Source organism: Siphateles boraxobius, unplaced genomic scaffold (genome assembly GCF_051911475.1).
Source record: "Siphateles boraxobius isolate OS27281-9 unplaced genomic scaffold, OSU_SipBor_1 13, whole genome shotgun sequence".
NCBI classification, from domain to species: Eukaryota; Metazoa; Chordata; class Actinopteri; order Cypriniformes; family Leuciscidae; genus Siphateles; species Siphateles boraxobius.
In genome coordinates this window covers 17543901-17569414 of record NW_027508733.1, presented here as the reverse complement: position 1 = coordinate 17569414, position 25514 = coordinate 17543901, and the positions used below count along the sequence as shown (strand labels likewise).

The 25514-nt window shown below is 42.4% G+C and overlaps 1 protein-coding gene across 1 annotated transcript in view; it reads left to right on the top strand.

The window, feature by feature from the left end:
* Positions 1-25514, top strand: part of LOC143735891 (von Willebrand factor D and EGF domain-containing protein) — an 81367-nt gene that overhangs the window by 39814 nt on the left and 16039 nt on the right. Inside the window, exons 16-19 of the mRNA XM_077226229.1 lie at positions 13028-13142; positions 18968-19218; positions 20925-21144; positions 23625-23762. Coding sequence (XP_077082344.1) covers positions 13028-13142; positions 18968-19218; positions 20925-21144; positions 23625-23762 — 724 coding nt within the window. The remainder of the gene's footprint in view (positions 1-13027; positions 13143-18967; positions 19219-20924; positions 21145-23624; positions 23763-25514) is intronic.

The window sequence follows — 25514 nt, the reverse complement described above, 5'->3', positions numbered from 1 at the left end:
GGCCTAGCTTCACTTGTTTCACAGCTGAGAGAATCGAAGCGATGCGGGTCGGAGAGAGTCGCGCCCGCATCGATACCGAATCCCAAACGACACCCAGAAAAGTGGTCTTCTGGGAAGGAGATAATACACTTTTCTTTGCGTTCAGCCTCAACCCCAACTTTCTGATATGAGCGAGGACGACATCTCGATGCCGAACCGCCATCTGCTCGGTCTGAGCTAAAATCAACCAATCGTCGATGTAATTGAGAATACGAATGCCCTGAAGCCTCAGAGGCACTAGTGCTGCATCCATGCATTTCGTGAAAGTGCGGGGAGATAAAGCTAGGCCAAACGGAAGAACCCTGTACTGGTACGCCTCGCCCCCGAAGGCGAACCTCAGGAACTTCCTGTGTTGTGGAAGGATGGACACATGGAAGTATGCGTCCTTCAGATCTATCGTGACAAACCAGTCCTCGGACCTGATTTGAGACACGATCTGCTTGATAGTGAGCATCTTGAATTTTAGCTTCCCTACCGAGCGATTCAATATGCGCAGGTCTAAAATTGGACGCAACCCCCCATCCTTCTTTGGAACGATGAAATATCGGCTGTAATAACCTGACTCCAAACTGGGAGGAGGAACCCGTTCTATAGCCTCTTTTTGAAGGAGCGTTTTCACCTCTTGTTCCAATACCAGAGCCTGCTCGGGGCCCACCACTGTGTGCAGAACCCCTCTGAATTTTGGTGGACGACACCTGAACTGGATAGCATAACCCTTTTCTACTGTCTGCAGGACCCAATGAGATATTTTTGGAAGGCTTTTCCACTCTGCCAGAAATTCTACTAAGGGTACCAGCCTCTCGAGACTGGCCTCTGGTGTAACTTGAGCAGCAGACGCAGCGCCCTGTAACGGCGCACCGGCAGGGAACAACTGGTCTGACCGCTCTGAGACCCTCCTCAGAGGGAGCGAGCGTCCCTCGGGAAAGCGCTCGCTGGGATCGTCTGTGCCCCGGCATAAAGGCGGGGTTGGCAGAACGAGCCCCTGAGGGCACCGAGGAGGAATGGGCACCGTAAAAAGAGGTGAACACCTTTCCGCCTCGGTGGGGACCACCCTCAGCATCCTGAACGGCTTGGCGTCAGGACTTCTTCTTAGCCGAAGCCTTCTTAGCCAATATAACTGTCCTCAGATCAGTTCTACTGGGAGAAGGCTTCGGCTGAGAGTGTCGCGGCTGAGCCCACTGTCCAGCAGGGGGAGCACGAGACGCGACACTCTGCCTCTGCTGCGCTCTATGTGATGAGCTCGAAGACGGCCGGGGCTGCTCCCGCCCAGCAGCCCCAGGGACATGAACTTTAAGGGGAAGAAACTTTTTAAAAGCTGCAGTTTGTTTCTTTTCTTCTTGGAATTTATCGATAACTGAATTCACAGCATCACCAAACAACCCCATGGGAGAAAGAGGAGCATCTAAAAGAAAAGCTTTTTCTCTCTCTTTAATATTAGTCTGATTTAACCACAAATGTCTTTCTGCGGCCACCAGAGCTGCCATAGAACGACCCATTAATTTGGCCGATTCTCTGGTGGCACGCAGGGATAAATCAGCAGCCTGACGCAGTTCACGAACTACGTCAGTACTGACCTCCTCACTCTCACTCATGTCCCTTAGCAGATCAGCCTGGTATGCCTGCAAGATTGACATAGTATGCAGACATGACGCAGCCTGACCTGCTGCCGAATATGCTTTACCCACTAAAGCCGAAGTGTTTCTTAAAGGCTTGGTGGGTAATGCCGGTGCCTTAAAAGATGATGCTGCTTCGGGGGAGAGATGGCTCGCAAGCGTCTCTTCCACACGAGGCAAAGCACCATAACCATGAGCCTTGGCTCCCATAATATTAGCGTATGTTGAAGTCTGGGGACTAAACACTCTATATGACACCGGTTTTCTCCATGATTTCGACACCTCGGTGTGGAGATCATGGAAAAACGGCAGGCACCGGCGTGGAGGCTGCACACGTGACGGCAAAAATCTCTCATCCAACTTTGATTTAGAAACAGACTCCTGTCTAGTCACTGGCCATTCAATATTAAGTTTTTCAACAGCTCTTGTTAACACCTCCATAAGCTCATCACTCTCAGGAGTGTGGGGTGGCGAATCCTCCACATCTCCCTCAACACTAACAACATCAAGTTCCTCAGAACTGGATAGCTGCAGCATTGGTGCCTCAGCCCGAGCGGAAGAAACCGCAGCGCGTGCTTCCGAACCCGGGACTGAGGCACTGGATCTCACAGGTGAAGGGAGAGATAAGGCAGAGCCCGTCTCAAACCCCGCTGTGAGATCCATCTGCGATCCCCACGATAAGCGCCGCCGCTCTGCCTCGGCAGAAGCGGGACCCGAACCGCGGGGAGCGCGCACCGAACCGCTCTCCTCAAAGAGCGACCGGCGGGAGCGGAGCGTCCTTAACGGCAAACGCTCGCAATGCTCACAGTCTGCTCCCTCGAGAGCAAACTGGGCATGCTGAACTCCCAAACAAACAACACAAAGATCATGTGTATCCCCGCTCGTTAAATAACGCGAGCAGGGAGGAACACACTTTCTAAACTGCTGTTCGTCCGCCATAATCTCTCAATATATATATATATAGGGATAAATTGTTTGTGTGGTGCAGGGTATGTAAGACAGACAATATCACACAGGGACAGATTCACATGTAGCGCGACTGAAAGCACAGAAGCTAATGCGCTTGTGTTTTTGGGGTGCTTTATAGTTTCCTGGTCGATGACGTCACCCGCCTATGACGTTTCATCTCTCCATTGGGCTGATTCCATACGTGCTTCATGACGCACAACGCAGGGGCGTTCCCGCAGCGTTTGACGCAGCTCGAAGTTCCCTTGAAAGGGAAATACACATAGATGCATGTACATAGCATTTTTTTCCAACAAGTTATGGGTTAAAATGATTTTTAACTATATTTGCATTGTCTGAAGGAAATGGAAATGCAGCAAAAAAACTTTTAAGTAAGTTTAGATTTTAGACTTAGGTTTGTCATAAACATCAGAGCCATTCTGCAGTTTTCGAACATGTTGGCAGTTTATGAGAAATTTACTGCGTCTTTACTCTTTAAAGGTGATTGTAAATGCTTAAATAGAAGCACAAAATAACAGACTTATCACAATTTAGTATGGAAATACATTTTTACAAAAAAAGAAAAAAAAGGAGACAAATCATAATACAGTTTGCAAACAAAATAGTGACATCACTGCTGACAGTTTAATATTGAAATGGTAAAAATGTAAAGGAGGTGTTCATAAAGTGTAAGAATACATTTCTTAATAATCCTTCTTGGTAATTAATTCATAACTAATTTGTAATTAATTCCACGTTTTATATACTTTTAAATGATATTACTTACTATTATTATTATTAATTGTATATATCCAAGTGATGTCAAATCAAGTGAATTAATCATGATTAATCGCATCTAAAATTTTACAAGAAAAATTATATTGATAATAATAATAAAAAAATATGTATATAATTTACAAACTTTTGTTAGATACGAGTAACCGCAATTAATTGATTTGACATATATATATATATATATATATATATATATATATATATATATATATATATATATATATATATATATATATATATATATATATATGTATGTATGTGTATGTATATTAGAAATTTCATACATTTTAATAATATATAATTTATTAATAATTTTTATTTATAAGTATATAGTTTGATCTGAATTAATTACAGAAAATTGTGGAGAAGAATATAAAGAAGACATATTTCAATACTGTAATTGTTCAGAAACCCCTGTTTGGTTTAATATCCTCTGAACAGATTCTGAATTGCTTTAGAATGAAGATTGTTTCTAGTACTGTGTTAGAACCATCCATGATTGTTCCTGCACAACTTCCCTTGTGGCCCTTCCGTTCATTTATCCATCCGTCCATCATCCTGAACTTTATATTCACTGTGCGCAAAATGACTTCCTCAACTAATGGCCTGGATTTTCCATCGCAAAATAAGTCACAGAGGATGCGAGTTTATGAACTCAAAAGGCAAAAAGTCTGTCATAGCCCGTTTACTGTCTTAACTACAACAGGACAGCAGCGATACGCGGGGCCACAAGGGTGTGTGTTGGAAAACCCCACAGCATGGATGTGGAAAACAGATATTATTCACGACATTGAGACCAAAGACTGACGGAGTAACCAATCCCTTGAGCACCTGATATACTCGCTTATTCTTGCTTTCTTTCTCTGGGTTTCCGACTGCCACATAGCATGTAATCTCACCGTGAGAGATGAGTTATCTTGGTGGATCCGTTTGGCCTGTGTTTATCTTCTCGCATGTCCTCCGGGCGTTGCGACTTACACGTCCCACTGGATATTAAAAACTTGAAATATAGAGATGCTATCGGTGCCAGGCTTTATGCTTTGGTGGTTTATAGCAAAGACGGTTGAGCTTTATCTCAAAGGTTTGACATGGGAAGTTGGTTTGTGCCGCAGTAACTGTGAGCAGTAGCAAAACATCTCCACGCTGGTGGATACAGCTGGAATCCTCTTTCTTTCTTTCTTTCTTTCTTTCTTTTCCTTTTCTTTCTTTCTTTCTTTCTTTCTTTCTTTCTTTCTTTCTTTCTTTCTTTCTTTCTTTCTTTCTTTCTTTCTTTCTTTCTTTCTTTCTTTCTTTCTTTCTTTCTTTCTTTCTTTCTTTCTTTCTTTCTTTCTTTCTTTCTTTCTTTCTTTCTTTCTTTCTTTCTTTCTTTCTTTCTTTCTTTCTTTCTTTCTTTCTTTCTTTCTTTCTTTCTTTCTTTCTTTCTTTCTTTCTTTCTTTCTTTCTTTCTTTCTTTCTTTCTTTCTTTCTTTCTTTCTTTCTTTCTTTCTTTCTTTCTTTCTTTCTTTCTTTCTTTCTTTCTTTCTTTCTTTCTTTCTTTCTTTCTTTCTTTCTTTCTTTCTTTCTTTCTTTCTTTCTTTCTTTCTTTCTTTCTTTCTTTCTTTCTTTCTTTCTTTCTTTCTTTCTTTCTTTCTTTCTTTCTTTCTTTCTTTCTTTCTTTCTTTCTTTCTTTCTTTCTTTCTTTCTTTCTTTCTTTCTTTCTTTCTTTCTTTCTTTCTTTCTTTCTTTCTTTCTTTCTTTCTTTCTTTCTTTCTTTCTTTCTTTCTTTCTTTCTTTCTTTCTTTCTTTCTTTCTTTCTTTCTTTCTTTCTTTCTTTCTTTCTTTCTTTCTTTCTTTCTTTCTTTCTTTCTTTCTTTCTTTCTTTCTTTCTTTCTTTCTTTCTTTCTTTCATTTTTAAATTGCTAAATTTGAACACTAACAACAGCAAGGTTGTAAGTTTGAATCCCAAGCAGGGTTGCCAGGTCTGTGCAACAAATGTAGCCCAATAGCCTGCCAAAAGCATCATTAGGCCAAATGTTCCACCGAATTTGTAAGTCTTGGGGTGTTTTGGGGGTGTTTGAGCAACCGATATCTTATGTACATGGGTGGAAATCAACCCACGGAGGGAAAAAATTTACCTGGGGCAACAATTTAAAAGTAGCCCAATTTCGCAGGAAAACCACGGACTTGGCAACACTGATCCCAGGGAAAGCACAAACTGAAGGCAAAAACAGCACTTTGGATAAAAATGTGCACAGGGTTATTATAGTTGTTGTTATAGTTATTAAAATTGATTTTTGATTTTGTAAAAAAAATTCACGCAATTATTTTTTCAATTTATATAGTTTTGATTTAGGTTTTAGTTTTTTGATTTAATTTTTAGGGTTATAATAATAGTTTTGAATTTTAGAATGTATTCATTATTTTATTTGGAATTTTATTCAGGTTAGTTTTTACTATCAGTGTCAGTTTTATTTTTTATGTTCTAGTTTTGTTTTAGTTTAGTATCAGTGTCTAGCACATTTTCATGTTTAATGCTTTTAACGTTTTCAGTAATTGAATTAAAGGTGACATAAAACATAAATATTAGATATTATTTATAAAAAACGTAAACTTAAAAAGAAATGTTGTCTTGGCAACTTACTGAAATAAAATAAGTTTAATTTTAAAACTATTGACAAATGTACCGAAAATGACAAAAAGAAATTAAAATTAAAATTGAAAAAGCTAATAAATAATAGAATAGAATAGAATAGAAATAATACTAAAATAACACTGGAGTTGTAAATGTTTTAAGTTTTGTAATATGCCATGTATCAAAAATCAAAACTTTAAATAATTATGTGGACGTTTTTGAGAGTCATGAAAATGTTGTTTAGTCTTCAGTTCCCTTTCGTCCTAGGAACTCCGACGTGTCGTCGGGGGAGTTCCCTGACGAATTGGGATCACGCTAGGGAGCCAACCGTCTTCGAGAGAATTAAAAACGAGCCAGTGGACATTGGCATGCAAGATTTGCATTCCGCGACCCGCCCACCAGCGCGGGTATAAAAGGCGGAAGTAAACATTGCGCAATGCTTTTTGCTTCGGAGCCGTCCAGTGTGTCTCTCTGTTGAGCTAAGCTGCTGTCTCTGAGAAGTTTTAAAACCAACGAGTCCTCTTTGAAACAAGAAAGGATCCTCGGTGCTGGTGTTACGGTACTGTTGAGCGACCATCGCCTCCCGCGGCCGGCCGTTTCTCTCTTAAAAAAAAAGCTGTTTTAACGGCTGGTACTGGTGGTGAGTGCAACACACGGGCTTGCAGTTTCCCCGTTGTGTTTGCCGCGGTGGTCCCTCTGTGCCTCGGCACATAAAAGAGCATCTTTTTCTGTCTAAAAGAGCAACACGGGCGTTTCGCGTCCTTTTCAGGATGTCGTTTCACCCGTGCGTTTCTGGATGCGGTCGACTTCTCCCTCAGGAGGATGGTCATAAACACTGCCTCACGTGTTTGGGCTTAGGGCACGCTGAGGCAGCGTTTATGAACGAGTCGTGTTCTCATTGCGGGAACATGACTCTGGCGATGCTGCGTTCGAGACTGCGAACCCTGAAATATGGGGGAGTCCCTTCAGAGAATCCCCGATCTAGTTCGTCTGCCGGTTCAGTTCAGCAGACGGCTACTTCGGTGATTCCTGTTGATGAGCGGATGAGGGTTACCGTGCGGAATGTCCCGTCTGGTGAAAGATCCTCACGGGCTTCCCACGCCTCTAGTAGCTCGTTGCCATCAGGTGTCCCGGCGGCGCTTCCGGGACCGCCTCGTGCGGTCCCGTTTGTCTCCTTCGGGGCACCGCCTGAGGATCAGATGTCGATCGTGGCATCGGAGGAAGAGCGGTCATCTTCTGGTGATTACTCAGCGGGTCTACCCCCTTCGGGCGTGGTGGCTGCGGCTGAGCCGGATCCAGAGATGGCCGCTATGCTCGAAAGGGCAGCTGCGAATGTCGGGCTCGTCTGGAACCCTCCGCCGGGCCCCGAACCTTCACGGCTGGATGATTGGTGTCTCGGAGCAGGCCGTGCTGTTGCCCCGCGGCCTGCTCCAGTACCATTCTTCCCTGAAGTGCATGAGGAGCTTAGGAAGTCTTGGCTGGCCCCCCTTGCGACCAGGCGTAGGCAACTTCGCTCCTCCTTCCTCACCACTCTCGATGGCGGAGCAGCACGCGGGTACGAGGGAATCCCCCCAGTGGAGCGGTCGGTTGCGATGCAATTGTGTCCTAAGACCGCTTCCTCCTGGCGGGGTGCCCCTTCACTCCCCTCCCGCGCCTGTAGGTTTTCCTCTGGTCTGACCAGGGATGCCTACATGGCGTGTGGAGACGCTGCTTCCGCCCTGCATGCCATGGCGCTGCTGCAGGTCCACCAGGCCAAAGCACTCCATGACATGCAGGAGGGTGGTCTCGACCCGGGATTGCTGCAGGAGCTGCGTGCGGCGACGGACCTCGCCCTCCGGGCGACGAAAGTCACCGCACGTTCCCTGGGTCGAGCGATGTCCACTTTGGTGGTCCAGGAACGCCACCTGTGGCTCACCCTTGCAGATATGTGCGAAGCTGAGAAGAACAAGCTTCTCAACTTCCCCATATCTCAAGGGGGCCTCTTCGGCGACGCGGTGGAGAGCTTCGCCCAAGAGTTCTCCACCGCCCAGAAGCAGTCAGAGGCGATACGGCACGTCCTGCACAGGAGGCGGACTGCTGCTGGTCCGTCCTCTGTGGCCGTAGAGCCTCCGGCTGCTCGTCGCCGAGGTCGCCCTCCCGCGGCCGCTCCTCCTTCAGGGCAGCAGTCCAACCCTGGAGGCCGGAGGTCTGATCGTAAGAGGGCGCCAAGCCCGCCCAGACGCCACCCGCCCCTTCCAGTAAAAAGAAGGGCGGGAAGCGTCCCTGAGACGGGCGACCTGGTCGAGGTGCTGGATCCTGCTCTTTCGGAGGGTGCCCCTGCACGCCTCCTTCCCCCGGGGGAGGGCCGGGTGGAGAATCTTTCTTTCCTTTCTGTTTCTGTTCCGCCGCTGGCCACTCAGTCAGCGGTACCCACATTTTCAAAAAAAGAGCAGTTTCTTCTTCCTCCTCCAGGTCATCCACGGCCGAGACTGGTGGGCACACAGTCTCCCCCTTCCAAGAGGCCCAGAACGGCAGCGTGTGCCGCCCCCGAGCGCTTACACCCCCGTTCCCCTCTTCCCAGTTTACGGATAGCAGTGACGCAGCCCCAGCTGCGTCACTCCGGTCTGTGGCTGGGCTCCGAGGCGCAGAGACCGGTGCACGAGGAGGCAGGGCCTCGTTCCTCGTCTCTCCCCCTCCCTTCGCCATCGGGCAGTCCGCAGCAGAAGGCCCACGAGCCTTCTCTGCCGCCTGCTCTTCGGTGGAAGCAGGTTGGTGTCAAGCACGCCCAGACCCCGCTCTTGGTGGCTACAATGCCACCAGACCCGGGTCCCTGTCTTCCACCTCGCTGCCCCTCCGTGGGTACGCCGGTGGTCCGAGTGGGTTCATTGGGGCGATACCTGGAGGCATGGTTAGAGCTTCCGAGTCCGTCCTGCTGGCTCATCCGCACCATTCGGTTCGGCTATGCAATTCAGTTTGCACGCCGGCCCCCCAAGTTCAGCGGCATCCACTTTACCCGTGTGCGGTCGGTGGACGCCCCTGTCTTGCGGAAAGAGATCGATGTCCTGCTGGCGAAGGACGCGATCGAGCCGGTCCCTCCTGCCGAGATGAGGTCCGGGTTTTACAGCCCCTACTTCATTGTACCCAAGAAAGGCGGTGGGTTACGACCAATCCTGGACCTGCGAGTCTTGAATCGGGCCCTGCACAAACTCCCGTTCAAGATGCTCACGCAGAAACGCATTTTCGAATGCATCCGTCCCCAGGATTGGTTTGCAGCGATCGACCTGAAGGACGCATACTTCCACGTCTCGATTCTTCCTCGACACAGACCGTTTCTTCGGTTTGCTTTCGAGGGTCGGGCGTATCAGTACAAAGTCCTACCCTTCGGGCTGGCCCTGTCACCCCGCGTCTTCACGAAAGTCGCGGAGGCGGCCATTGTTCCCATGAGAGAACAAGGCGTTCGCATCCTCAACTACCTCGACGACTGGCTAATTTTAGCTCACTCGCGAGATGTTTTGTGCGATCACAGGGACATGGTACTTCGGCACCTCAGCCGGTTGGGGCTTCAGGTCAACCGGGACAAGAGCAAACTCTGCCCCGTGCAGAGGATCTCTTATCTCGGTATGGAGCTGGACTCGGTCGCCCGGACTGCGTGCCTCACAGAGGAACGCGTCCAGTCAGTGCTCACCTGCCTCAGGTCTTTTCGAGGCAGGACAGCGGTTCCACTGAAACAATTTCAGAGGCTCCTGGGGCATATGGCAGCCGCAGCCGCAGTAACGCCGCTCGGCCTGTTACATATGAGACCGCTTCAGCGCTGGCTTCACGATCGAGTCCCGAGGTGGGCGTGGCACAGCGGCACGTTCCGGGTCAAAGTGACCCCACACTGCCGCCAAACCTTCTCCCCGTGGTCGGATCCTGTGTTTCTACGGGCCGGAGTGCCCTTAGTCCAGGTTTCCAGGCATGCTGTGGTTTTCACAGATGCCTCTGCCACCGGGTGGGGGGCCACGTACAACGGGCATTCAGTTTTCAGGTCTGTGGACGGGGCCTCAACTGCATTGGCATATCAACTGCCTAGAGTTGCAAGCAGTACGCTTAGCCTTGCGTCGCCTCAGAGGGGTTCTCAGACACAAGCACGTACTGGTCCGTACGGACAGCACTGCGACCGTTGCGTACATCAACCATCAAGGTGGTCTACGCTCCCGTCGTTTGTCGCGACTCGCCTCCCACCTCCTCCTATGGAGTCAGAAGCATCTGAGGTCGCTTCGTGCCATTCACATTCCAGGGGAGCTCAACCGTGTGGCAGACGAGCTCTCACGGTTGCCTCCCCTGCCAGGAGAGTGGCGACTCCATCCCCAGTCGGTCCAGCTGATTTGGAGTGTCTTCGGAGTCGCACAGGTGGACCTGTTTGCCTCTCCGGACACGACCCATTGCCAGTGGTTTTACTCCCTGTCCGAGGGGACCCTCGGCACGGACGCCCTGGCTCACAGCTGGCCCCGGGACCTGCGCAAGTATGCGTTTCCCCCAGTGAGCCTTCTGGCACAGACACTGTGCAAGGTCAGGGAGGACGAGGAGCAGGTCCTTCTTGTGGCGCCGTATTGGCCCACCAGGACTTGGTTCACCGAACTCTTGCTCCTCGCGACAGCCCCTCCTTGGCCGATTCCTTTGAGGAAGGACCTTCTTTCTCAGAGATGGGGCACTCTATGGCACCCGCGTCCAGACCTCTGGAAACTCCATGTCTGGTCCCTGGACGGGACGCGGAGGTTCTAGGTGGTCTACCACAGGCTGCGAGACACCATCACTTCCGCTAGAGCCCCCTCGACGAGGCGCCTCTACGCGTTGAAGTGGAACCTGTTCGTCGATTGGTGTTCCTCCCGTCAGGAGGACCCCCGGACTTGCCCGATCGGTGTCGTGCTTTCCTTCCTGCAGGATGGGTTGGAGCGGAGGCTGTCCCCCTCCACCCTCAAAGTGTATGTCGCAGCGGTAGCCGCGCATCACGATGCAGTGGAAGGTAAGTCCCTAGGGAAGCACGACCTGGTCATCAGATTCCTTAAGGGTGCCAGGAGGTTAAATCCACCTCGTGTTTCGCACCCTGTACCCTCTTGGGACCTTGCTCTGGTACTTAGAGCACTTCAAAGTCCCCCCTTTGAGCCTTTACTGACGGTAGAGCTTAATATCCTGTCCATTAAGACGGCGCTCTTGTTGGCATTGGCCTCTTTCAAGAGGGTCGGGGATCTGCAGGCTTTTTCGGTCGACGAATCGTGCCTAGAGTTTGGGCCGGGCCTTTCTCACGTTGTGTTGAGACCCCGGCTCGGATATTTGCCCAAGGTTCCTACCACTCCCTTCGTGGACCAGGTAGTGAACCTGCAAGCTCTGCCCCAGGAGGAGGCAGACCCAGCCCAGCCTCTGTCCCGTCCGTGCCCTGCGGGTTTATGTTGACAGAACGCAAAGCTTCAGAACCTCAGATCAGCTCTTTGTCTGTTACGGAGGCCGGCAGAAGGGGAAGGCCGTCTCCAAGCAGAGGTTAGCCCACTGGTTAGTGGATGCTATCACCCGAGCATATGAGTCTCTGGGTGAGCCTTGTCCTCCCAGGCTGCACGCTCACTCCACTAGAGGTGTTGCCGCTTCCTGGGCTTTGGCTCAAGGCGCCTCGCTGACAGACATCTGTAGAGCTGCGGGCTGGGCGACACCTAACACGTTCGCTAGGTTCTATAGCCTTCGTGTGGAACCTGCTTCCTCCCGAGTTCTGGCTGCGGCCAGTGGGTCGAGGGAATAGGTTGTGTCGGCTTGCTACGCCACTCCGCCTCAAACAGCGGATACGTGCGTTCTTTGCTCCGTATGGCGCCCTACTTTGGTGAGCCTCGTGAGTTCCTCCTTCACCCCTCCGGTGCTGGGCGTGGCGGAGCGCCCGGCACCAGGTCTGCTACCTCTAGGTAGGAGCTGCTAGTAGACTGGGTGCTCCAGTGGTTTCTATTTGTGACCCATGAGGCCACGTGCAGTTCAGCCGTGTCTTCCCCTTGACGGACTCGTTCGTCGTCCCTGTTGAGTACGCTCCCACTTCCCTTGGATTGGGACTACCTCAGGGACTGCCATATGTTTCACTATTCCTTCGGGCTAGTACATATGTGTATTCCTGGCCTTCCTCAGTCAGGCTGGGGCTTCCGCAGCGTTCCCTCCTCTCTTGAGGGAACGCTTTCCCAGTGTTATCCAATATCCACTGTGCGGGTCTCGCGGAACAGCAGTGTGTTTCCCGTGCTAGCTCCCGCAACTTATTTCAAGAAACTGCCGCAGGGTAGCTTTGCCGGGCGCTGGAAGGGGCCAGCACCATGGCGTTTTATTAGGGATCCCAATTCGTCAGGGAACTCCCCCGACGACACGTCGGAGTTCCCAGGACGAAAGGGAACGTCTCGGTTACGTATGTAACCCTCGTTCCCTGAGTACAGGGAACGGAGACGCGTCGTCCCTTCGCCATGTTGCTGTACCTTCGCGGAGGACTGGACACTGTTCGGCTCCTCAGCGAAAAGCATTGCGCAATGTTTACTTCCGCCTTTTATACCCGCGCTGGTGGGCGGGTCGCGGAATGCAAATCTTGCATGCCAATGTCCATTGGCTCGTTTTTAATTCTCTCGAAGACGGTTTGCTCCCTAGCGTAATCCCAATTCGTCAGGGAACTCCCCCGACGACACGTCTCCGTTCCCTGTACTCAGGGAACGAGGGTTACATACGTAACCGAGACGTTTTTTGATTTTTATTATATTATGTTGTATTATTACATTTTTTATTTTAGTTTAATGTAATTTAGTTTACTTTCAGTTTTTTACAGTTCCACAGTTTATTATTATTTTCATTTAATTATTATTTTTCACAGTTTATTATTATTTTATATTCAGTAAGGTTAGTTTAATGTAATTTAGTTAATCTTATTTTTTCCCAGTTATGTATTTATTATAGTATTATCTGTTTGTTTGTTTATTGGTATCTCTTAAAGATCTTCTTTAATTAGTTTTCATTAACAATAACAACAGTTCTTCCCTCTTTCTCTCTCTCCCAGGAGAGGACGTGTAATATAGATGGGATGTGTTTTGCCGATGGAGACTCCAGCCCTTCTGTTCCGTGTCTCCTGTGTAACTCCACGGCCTCCAAATACACCTGGTCCATTAATCAAGGTAAACGCAGTCGATTTGAAGTCAAACCGAGATCTTACGGCAATAGCTCACATTATTGAACATGATCTGTACTTCTTACAATCACACAGCACACCATTATGCTACAAATAAAATTTCTAAACAGTCTAAACAGCCATTGGACGCGACCCAACAACCTTCTACGGCACAGTCCAATTGAAATCTAATTTAGTGCTAATAAAGACGAATCCATTCAAAAAGATCTAAAATACGCGCTGTGGTCTAGTATTTCATAACATGCTACAGATGCATTGAGCCATGATGTTCATATGGCAGATGTAGGTTCGAATCCCACCCCTGCTCTAAAAGAGTCCTTTAAAATAAAGAAGAGCTGTTTAGACTGACTAAATGTGACCTTTACAACATGTGTTTAACTGAATATTCTGCCGTGCAAAGGCAAAAGACCGTTACTTCGTTTTTGGTCAAAAATGAGTTATTGATATTTTTGGCACATTCAAGACCTCCTTATCTTGAGTCAATTCAGTAGTTTTTTCGAGAAAATAATGGGTTGTCTTAACGGTAACTTCCAAAACCCCATGTGAAACCAAGGCAGAACACCGTAACACCAGTTACCGCTCTTTGGCTTTGTTTTGGAACGCTCATATTGAGTTACTCTGCCTTTGTTTAGACGCGCGTCAATATGAAGTTGATGTGCCGGCGTTCTATCAAATAATGCTACCTATCAGATTATAGCTATGGCGTTCTGCCTTTGTTTTTCTCTCCATTAAAATTGAAATTACAATGTAGCCTGTGTACTTTGTACAGCTGTAGCACCATTAACACAATCATTATAGTAACGCCTGTATAAAATCTAGTGATCATGGCATTTATTATATTTTCACTATCTGACTGTGAAAGTATATGCGTCTTTCAGATCCACCGCTATAAACCAGTCCCCGGGTCGAATGTGTGCAAGGATCTGTTTTATCATGATCATTTTGAACGTGCGCTTAGCACGCCTTGTGCCACTCTGTACCAATTGAAGATACTCTTTATTGCTATGGAGGTATTTTGTCATGTCCAATGTATTAATAATGCCACCAGAATGCAACCAAAGCACAGGATAGCAATAAGTAGATGGCTGAGTAATTGTAAATCATATAAAATAAATGCCATGATCACTAGATTTTATACAGGTGTTGCTATAATGATTTTGTTAATGGTGATCAGCAACCAAATATTGATAATGTGGAAGTTACTGCCTTTTGCCTTGGCGTGACTTCTCTGTTTTTGCTGACAATACAAAGGCAGAGTACAGTAACTTTAAAATAGCGGTCAAAAGTCAAGTTTGAGCTCAAGATTTTTTTATGTTGATAATTTTCATTACTAAAACATCTATTTGCCAGATTTACAGTGTCCTACCTAGAATTAATTTGGCAGGACAACTAAAAATCTTTAAAGCCATTTTTCACACTCTAGCGAGGGCACCTTTGTAGGGCAGTATTGTGTGAGGCATTTACTGTATCCTTCATTATCAAACTATAAAAGGAAGTAGGGGAGATCTGAAAGGATGTGCTGTCTTGCTATTGCTTTGAGTATGTTTGAAGTTAAAAGCTCACCGCTTTACTAACAGATTTTATTACAGCAGCTAAACAGAGACGTTATGTGGCGAGTCAGCTGGAATATGCTAGCTGTGAATTTCAATTAGCTGACATTACATTTCCGGATTTTACAGCGTTGCAAAAAATGAAGTCATAAACTTTAGTTTTGGTTTTATAATCACACTGAGAAGACATCATGTAGTGATGTATAATATTTCATTGGGTTCTTTTAAATACTGTTTTGGTCTCAGTAGATGACTTTTGCAACACTGGAGGATGTTTATATGACATTGATGAAGTTTTGGACGTTAGTATGGCAAAGAGAACTGAACTGTAGTGGATTTACTTCAGTTAAGAGGTGTTGTTGAGTGATATAAAGTGGTGTAAATGTGAACCAGATTTTACTGTGGTAAAACACTCTGAGTCTGACACACACCCTCACGTGTCTTATTCATTTTATAAAATGGCAATAATCTCAATAAACAATTCTGCGAAATAATGTTGTGTTTTCACAAATGTGTATGTTTATTATATTTAAGAATGTATGATTAATAATAGAATATTATTATTATCATTATTAAATAATAATAATATAATTGTATAATATATTAATATTCAATATTTTTTAATAATTTTATTTTAGTAATAATAATAATAACAATAATAATCATGGTTATTGTTATTATTATATAGCACAAACTGTCTTTTCTTCTAATATTACCACCATCATTAATAATAACAATAGTAATTTATTATATAATATTAACTAATATTATGTTATGTTATAATAAATTATTTTACATTATACTTTTAATATTAGACATTTTAAAATGTATTAATAATTATTGCTTTCATTTTAATAACCATACTTAATGACCATATATAAAAAATAATAATATAAAATGTTATGTTATATCAATATTAAATATATTTCCTAATATATTTGTGTTAATAATTATTATAGAAATAATAATGATTATGGTTATTGTTGTTATTATTGTATAGCATAAACTCTCTCTTCTTCTACTACTACTACTACTACTACTACTACTACTACTAATAATAATAATAATAATAATAATAATAAAATATTATTATTGTTATTTATTATATATAAAGGTAATATTATATTGTATTAAATAATATTGTCTTATGTTATATTAAATTATTTTACATTTGTACCTTTAATATTAGATATTTTAATATTTGTTTATATTATAATAATTGCTGTTATTATTATTATTATTATACAGCACAATCTCTCTTTTATTAAAAATATAGTTTTCTGTTTTATAGCATTTTAATTAAGATGTATGAGCCTTTTTGAAAAAGACCAACTGCACAAGTCCTATTTAAGAGTAAATTGGAATTGGTTTTACTAGGATTTTAAAAATGGCAAAACAATTGCACACACAAGCAACAACATTACACACACACACACGCGCATGCATGCACACACACAAACACACCAAATGTCGATTTCTTTGGGAATCATGTTGCATTTCATTTCAGCAAAACTCCCTCTTCTTTATCCACACATTCCAACTTACTGATTCCACATGGGGAACTATCCACGATACATATTGTCACTATCCAGGATACGTATTGTTGGATTTTTGTATTGCGATATATTGTGGCACAATATATTGTTACTCCCCTAGTACAGCGAGAACTGCCAGTAAACATGCGTCTGTTTCCCTGCACTGAAAATGAGGTCCGGACTGATGCTATCTGAAGACAACACACACACCACACATTCAGCTTGCAGGAACATTACACCCATTCACCTCACACCCACTTATCTTCCTTCTAGTTATTTCCCTTGTGCTTCTGCCATGCCTTTTTTTCAACATTCTGTGGCAAAATTGAGAGTCCATTCATTCAGACAAATTAAATTTAGCCGAGATGATCATCAAGAAATGTAAATGTTAAGTGATTCAAATGAGCATTTTTATTGCAGCCGAACTGTTGTATAACTGAGGAAATTGCGAAAAATGTACGTAACACCATTTTGAAACAATTATCATGTTTGTTTTTTTTACTTGGTTTGCATGTTTGCATTTATAAAATAGCAACAATATGTTAAGCTGAATTTTATCATGTTATTATGCATTGGGTGTGTTTACCTTATGGTGTCAGAGCAGATTTATGGATCCAATTTGATGTTAGTTGACATTTCCCAGCCAGAAACACTCATATGGGCCTACATCATGCTGCTCGAGAATGAGATTTTGAATATGAGTGACATACTGGGGCAGAGAATGCTTTCATATTCCAAGATCAGGGTTGGTTTATTTTCTATGGTTCTGTTGTGGATAATTGCATGACACTTAAGATGGATATTTTTGCTCCACGTTGCGATTTTTGTCAAGTTTTTTAAGAAACAAGAAGCGGGAAACAACCGTCGGAAACGAATGCATGATGCTTTAAATCAGTTTTTTTATACCACGAATGTCATCATGCCAGATATTGCAAAAACATATTTTCATTTTGTGCCTGTTTGTTCCATGTGAGACATTTTTAATATTGCGGTCTAAAAAAACATGGCCAAGAATATCATATAATTTATTTAAAAACAATTTTTTTTCCCAGCTGATGAACAATAAAAACGTTGACAGGTAAACATAATCAATTAACTTTAACTCTTTCCCCACAACCAATTTTTTTTTTTTTTTAAGTTGCCAGCCACCGTCAGCATTTTTGATAATTTTCACAAAAGTGTAATGGCCCCCAGAATATTTTGTTGTATGAATATCTTAACATGCAATTTATTTCATGAAAAGAGCGTTTAAAAAATGCATTATTTTTTCTCAACACTTGAATATTTCATAAAAAAGTTTAATATAAAAACATCATTGTGAACAAAAAGCTGAGAAAATCTGTTATTTTTTTTTTTTTCAAAGACTACAACGTGCATAAGCAATGCTTTTGTCGCATTTTCTGCACCTTTTTTTGCCTGTTTTCATCCGGAGATTCAGTACTCTTTCAGAAGTTGCGTAATAGCAAAGTCCTTTTAGGCAAGTCATGCCACTCGGACGCCATCTTGGCATCGCCTCCGGGCAGCTATTTCGGACTAACAAGACCAGGCTCCCATCTAAATGAATGGGCAGAGAGTCAGAACTGCACTTTCACTGCCCACCGTGACATAAAAACTGCATGTATAGAAACAGCAGTAAAATATGATAAAAATCGCTGAAAAAGTTTGATGACTTTGCCCCAAAATAATGTTTAAAACGCCTTTTCCCCCACAGGTTATACTTTTACTATGCATGTGCAAGGGTTCTCTCCCTCTCTGTCGTGCGCGTGCTACACGGTTTGAAGCACAGTATGTGCGAGCTCTTGCCTGCTCGCTCTAGATTCCGGGAGATTTGAACTAATTTGCGGGCATCAGGGAGCCGCTATCAGTATGGGGGAGACCCCCGGAACTTCCGGGAGACTTAGGATGTCTGATATTTACACAACTCACACATACACTACAAATCAAATCTGCCGCCTTTTCAAACAGTAACGTATTTTCCGCTGTCGCAAACGTCAACTGTGCGCGTGCGTCAGTGGAACCAGACGATAGGCTTAAATGTTTCCCGGCTTGACTGTTAAAAGCAGACGATTGGCTTTCCAGCGGGAGGGGCGGGACATGTGCATACAACCGCCATCTTTAGCTTTACGTGTTTTCCCATAGTTGTATTGAGGATTGAGGAAGTGGCATGTCTCTATATAAATAGTCTCTGGTAATAGTAAATAAAACAGTTATAACACGGAAAGCCAGAAAAATTACGTCAATGGCGGAAAAGTGTTAAAGAGCTTTTCGTTAGCTTAGCAACAAACTAATATAAAGCTACTGGAATCTTACCAAAGGCTTGTGGTCTTAAGGTTCACAACAAGGACAATAACAATAAAGTTTTAATAATCGTTTTAATTCTTAAAATAGGAAATCCACGCCACAACTATAACGATAAGGACCAAGGAATGATAACGTCGGAATCACTTTCAAAACATTTTGTTTTTCAGCTGGTGAATGACAAGAACATTGACAGCCAATCAGAATCCATCCTGCTTGATAGAGCTCAAGCTTTTAAAGTGGCAGTTGACAACCTGCAGCGCATGCTTATAATAAACAGAACTTTATCATATGTTGGCGTGGAAGTCTATACAGTTATCTTTATAGTTATCGTTCTTGGTGTGAACGGCCCTTATAAAATATCATCTGGCAACTGAAGCGATTCCTTCACAGTATTCTTTCTTGAAATTCCCTTCTCATTTCCGCAGCTAATCGTCCGCCGACCTTCCACAAGCCACGGGACGGCCTGCAGACCTTTGTAGGGGAGAATTTTGTGTACCAATTCACAGCCATGGACCCTGAGGGCTCGGCCCTACTCTTCCAGCTGGAGACGGGGCCCCCAGGGGCCTCAATTTCCCCGGCCGGTCTCCTCATCTGGAAAGTGCACGAGGAGGAAACGCACAGTTTTCAATTTACTGTGTCTGATGAGTGTGATGCCCGGAGCAGATTTACCGCGGAGGTGAGAGACATTGAGAGATTGATGCCTGACTGATTTTTATGTTTTGGACAGAAATGAATTTCTATGAAACATGACGAAAAATTTAGTTATGTAAATAATAATGTTAGTTTTGTAATAATGATCCAAGCCTCTTCTGGGATGTCTTAAAGGAACAGTTCTCATAAAAATGGATGTTGTTCCAAACCTATAAACTGTTATTTTGTTTCTAACAGATCATTAAGTTGAAGTGGAGAACTGGATCAAATCAAAAAAAAAAATAATGTATAAATAAAAAATGAAATGAAATAAAATAAAATAAAATAAAATGTATACTATAGTGGCAGAACAGTGTTGCATTTTCAGGAACAAGATACTTTTTTCTAATGAGCAGAGTTGTAGTATTACAAAATGTTACATCACTGCATTTTTGTCATATTGAATTGTGTGAGTTGAAGCAATAATGGAATATCCTCTCAAAAACTGTTTCCTCCCTCATGTAGCATTGGGAAATCTGATTCATTTTAGTGAATAAGTTTGTTTGTCGCTTTGAATTAAAGTGTCTGCTAAATGAATACATGTAAATGCCAACCTTGTTTTGCATATGATCTCATTCAAAGATAGGTCATTTATTCACAGAAAGATTAAACTAATAATTGAAACCGGACTGGATTATGGTCATGCTTTCATTCTTTAAACAACGAGTGATTTGCTGATCTTAGATGATATTTGCAACTAAAATGCTGCATTTTTGCATATGTACCAAGGTAATACAGTAATATTCTCTGAAGTTCATTTGGAGTCTCATGTATATTCTATACTATATGAATATGGTAATGATTCAGTATCATCCTGCTACCTTCATTTGAGTTGGTATTTAGACTTCCCAGTATGTCAAATATCTTATCACGGCATAAGGACAGCAGCTCTCAGCTACCCGGATTCTCCCGAGTCCTGTTTCACAGCAAGCCGGTGCAACGACTGAAAAACGTCCTCTCCATATCCTTTGAGGGACCTAGACGGCTAACAAGCATCTGCTTCCTGCCTGCTAGCGCTTGTTAAATACTGTCTGAGTTTGAGAGATGCAGTCGTTTGAGAGAGAGAGAGAGAGAGGCTGTATGCAGTCAGCAAGCTTCTTCATATATATATATATATATATATATATATATATATATATATCAGCCTAATCTCATGAAAATGTGTCTCTATAGCATGCATTGTTTATCGTGCAATTTATACCTTAAAATTAGATTTTACATGCATATGATGTGCAGTTTTCGCGGTAGTGCATGATATGCAATTTATTGCGTGTAATACATTAGTTAGTAATACATTAATTTTCCAAAATCTGTCTGTATGTGTACAAATAGATTAAATAAAAAAAAAACATTATGATACAAATTTAGTTATGTAAATAATAATGTTAGTTTTGTGATAATGATCCAAGCCTCTTCTGGGATATATATTTCTATATATGTAATTTTTTTTTTTTTTTTAATGTTTTTAATCCAGCTGATGAACACACACAAACATGTATACAATTCTAATTTGTAATTTAATCAAAATGTTTAAATCAATGTATCATTATGTATTGTAATTATTGATAATAATTAATATGTTAACATGGTAACAAATTTAAATTATTTTAAGTTACAAACTAAGTTATAGTGTTTTAGTTTTATTTCTATTTGCGTTACCTTACAGTTCTGTCCACGTTTCCATGGTTACAGGTGATAGTACGGCCTTGTGGCTGCATGAATGGAGGGACGTGTGTGACTAACATCAAGTATCCAGCGGGCAGCGGCGAGTACCTGTGCGTGTGCCCGGCGGGTTTCCATGGCGACCTGTGCCAGGATGAGCAGAACGAATGCGGCTCCAGTCCGTGTGGAGTCGGAGTCTGTGTAGATCTGGTCGACGGGTTCGAATGCCAGTGTCCTACTGGACTCGCAGGTATATCACAAATTATGTTCCATTATGTTAGATTTTCATTCCTTAACTTTCACATGGAACAATTAAGAGTTTTTTTTCTCACAATATTGCATTGATATCTCCTATCCTTGTATCAGTGTTTTGTATTTGTTAGTGTGTGCATTTTTTCGTATTGATTTCGAAGCAGGTCATCAAAATAGCACAAACTTTTGACTCAGTTTCATTTGTGTTCCAATTATAATATTGTATCTTGCCAAAAAAAAAACAGCTCTAGTAATGACCGGCGAGCTCATTTATTTTCTCCAAGCTTGAAAAGCAGCCGAATATATGTGGGTGAAAAGTAAACAAAAGGCTCAAAAGCAACAAGCACTCTTGCCAGGGAATTTCAGACAAATGCTGAACTGTTGATGTTTTCACACACTGTCTATTATGAGGTTGGTGGTTGAAATCTCTTCACTGGCGATGTATGAATTAGTGTTTCCTGGCTGAAACCAATGACTGCTGTTGCTTGAAGTTGAAATGAAAAGCTTTCCTGTCAGGACTCAAGCTATTTTTTTTTACCTTGGTGTTTTTTAAGGATGCTCAGCATATATCGAACCAGGTCAGAGGAGTTTGTCCATTTCCATTAATGGCAATGCATGCGTGAGATGAACAGACACTGCTGATTGGATGAAAGTTTGTGTTTTGCTGCTGCTTGTAACGCTTTGGGCCTTTCCAGATGGTTTGGACATTATTAAATATCCCCTTCAAACACACTTCTAAGAGAAGCCACAAACAACACAAATACAAATGAAAAAATGGACGAATGCCCAGCAGCTACTGAACCCACACAGAGGAAAGAGTATCTGTATGCTATTCTGCTACTGGGAGTAGTAAACAGGCCAAAACACAGTGATGAATTGGTCCAGAAATGTTTTATCTTTGCTGAAAGCAGTGCTTGGTATGGACTCCTGATGTTTTAGCAGAGGATAGAAGTGGAGGAAATGATCGTCATTCTCTAGAAACAATGCTTCACTCTATTTTTTTCATTTGAATTTCAAATGTGCTTTATATTTGGTTAGCACCAAACTTCTGTATCTGAGAAGTGTGTTTGGACACAAAGTTTAACTTTGAATAAGGGTTATCAGATAAAAAGCCATTTTTTTAGGTCTGAAGTGTACCATTGACTTTAAATGCTATTGTTCTTCACAGTGACAATAATAAACGAACATTATCTACATGCATATGAATCAAGATATATTAGCCAACATGTTAGTTGATTCAGGAATATGATTGACGCAAACTTGACTTTACAATTATGGTGGTTGTTTGGCAATTGCTATGTAGTCACTATATCATAATTTAAGGACAAGTAACTACAGCAGGTTCAAAAAATAAGATAATAATAAATAACCTGCGTTTTAAACGCAGTATTTTCGGTAATGTGTATTTGTGCCCCGCCAATGAAAATAGTTCCAAAGTCAAAGCAGAAATTTACACTTTTCTGAGCAACACTCATCGTTCTTGAGCGAATCACTGTGTTTGTATGAATCGATTGAGTGAATGATTCAATTACTTACTGTTTAGTTTCTAAAAGAATCACGCTGCGTCCGAAATCGCGTACCGTCTGAGTAGGTTCTACATTTGAATTTACTTTGTGACTGTTAAAAGAGTACGCTCTATATAGTGTGAATGTGTGTAGTATGATTGAAATTTGGACATACTAGATCCGCCATGTTGTTATTGTCACATGACCTACCAGCGTCAGTTGTGTTGCTTCACCTCCATTCATAAATCCTCTCCCATGGCCTCATGGGAATGTAAAGTGTCCATCGAATGCTCACTTCAGAATCTTGCCTGAATTAGTAGGTCATCAGGGTACTTTTTGCCCACAGTTTTTTGAATACTATGTATTTGGACATTCTACTCTGTTGGCGTAATGTTTTTTGCATATAGTAGGGAAGGTTTTTATTTCAGACACATAGTCAGTGTTTTGAACAGATTGTGAATGATTTAGTTATAAACGCATTAAAGGTGCTGTCACATTTACCATTTTTGCAGGCAAAATTCAATCATTCCCATATGAATCCACAAAAAATTTTCATGAGGGCTAATTATTTCTGTACGCAGATTTTGCCTGGAATTTTGCAATTGTGACCACACATTAAATTTTCGTTTGTCAATTATTCAGATTTTTTTTTTAAACTAATCTGTTGAATGAGTTACTCTTAAATCCACTTGTCGCCACCTACTGGAGAAAAGATGTAACTTGCAGAAAGAGTCGCTACAAAACCCACAACACAAATACACAGACGTACGAAGTCCCTAAAGAGACACGGGGGTGGAAAAAATATATTTCAAAGCCTTTACTTTCTCTCGCGAATGTTTTTTGATCCCCCGAAAAACCTTGTGTTCGCTCGCAAACGTTTTGCAAGGGAATCTAAAGTTTCAGATTCAGATCTGTACAGACGCATTTATTGCTAATAATAATTATAATAATAATATTTGTTTTCTGTCCATAGGTGTCACATGTCAGGATGATGTGAATGAGTGTGTGAGAGGGCCATGTTTTCCTGGAGTCAGATGTATTAACGGATTCGGCTCTTTCAGGTGTGGCCCCTGCCCTCGGGGCCTGGAGGGAGATGGTATCTCCTGCAAAGGTAAGAACCCTATATTTCTGCCTCTTAAGTCTGCCTCTGAAAAAAGAGCAAGAACCAAGTTAAACAGTGCCAAACTAAATATGACCCCAGCTTTGTTGCACATACAAAAAGGGGAAAAAAGAGTTTTCTTTTCTTGTTTTACGTTTACCCACAGAGGCCAAAGCAGCACAATCCTGCAGTTCTACCCAGGGTTTACTTTAGGGAACACAGGGCTTTTCAATTCAAAGCATCAAAGTCTCAGTTTGAGAGCTTCTCTGTATAATATGCTCACAGAACTGCCAAACAGAAGTTAAAATAGTGTATTGCATTAAAATAACAGCTACATATTTTGTCTTGACATTTTAATCTTTTTCTATATTTTTATTAACTCATTTTTAAAAATGAAATAATTAAGAATATCATATAATATATAATCTTTAAATATATTTTATTTAAACATTTTTTAGTTAAGACTAAAAATGTGTAATCACTAAAGTGGCTATTAATACATTCATAATACAAATCAGATATTGTAGAAGAATAAAGCTTAATTAAAAGACAAATTCTTGGTTTTTCAAATGAAAATATGTTTGAAACATTTGAATATATGTTAAATAATGATTAGGATGTGTGCAACATAAAATAAAAATGATGTATCAAATTATTTACTTAAACAGTCTCTTAAAGGGATAGTTCACCCAGAACTGAAAATGTTGTCATCATTTACTCACCCATATGTTGTTCCAAACCTGAATGAGTTTCTTTATTCTGTTGAACACAAAATAAAAGATTTATTCAGGTTTGGAACAACATGAGGATGTGTGAATGATGACAGAATTTTCCTTTTTGTGTGAACTATCCCTTTAAGTGACTTGCCTATTTAAATAAATGTGAAATACATTTTTATTTTATGTTGCACACATCCTAATCACTATTTAACATTTATTCTAAAGTTTTAACATATTTTCATTTGGAAAAACCAAAAAGTTGTCTTTTAATTAAGCTTTTTTCTTCTACAATATCTGATTTGTATTTAAGAACAAAAGTTTTATTCACAACGACTGCCTGGCATGAGGGTATTGTCCTCTTAAAGCGGGAAAGAGGAACACAATACCACTTGACATTTTTTAAGTAATTAAATAAAAACATTAATTTAAAATGCAATGTGTTGGACATGAATACAAACATATCAACTCTGAAATCTACTGTTATTGAGTCTCTCATAAACCATAGGGCCTTAAATCTCAGTGATTGTTTGGTTTTGTTATACGAAAAGATACATTGTGTTGGTCTCTGCACTGCTGCTCAAGGGGCTTCTCACAGCTGGTTTCCATCTTCCTCTATGCGCTTTGACAAAATGCTCTGCAAATGTCTTTTGACTGTAATCTGCAAGCGATGAACCCTCGTTCACAGGAGCCCTGTGTTCACGTTTTCCCCCATCAGGGGGACAGCGATTTGATGACTTCTTCATCCAGGCCCGGGCCGCTATTACAAACACAATCTGTGTGATTTCAGAATGCAGAAATACAACAGAGCAGAGAGAGCTGGATCTGCCGACCCGCTTTGATTATGACCAGCAGAACTGCGGGTGGGAGAGCAATACAATCCAGATGGCAAAAGATAGTTATTCACCCTGTGCATGCATGGACACTGTGCCAGACTCTGCTCTTGTCCAGAGATAATTGCTAAAACATCCCCTCTGTAGTTTCCATGTGGAGAGAGAGAGATGGAGTGAATTTCGAATGTCTCAGGTGTGCGGATTCTCTGACAAGC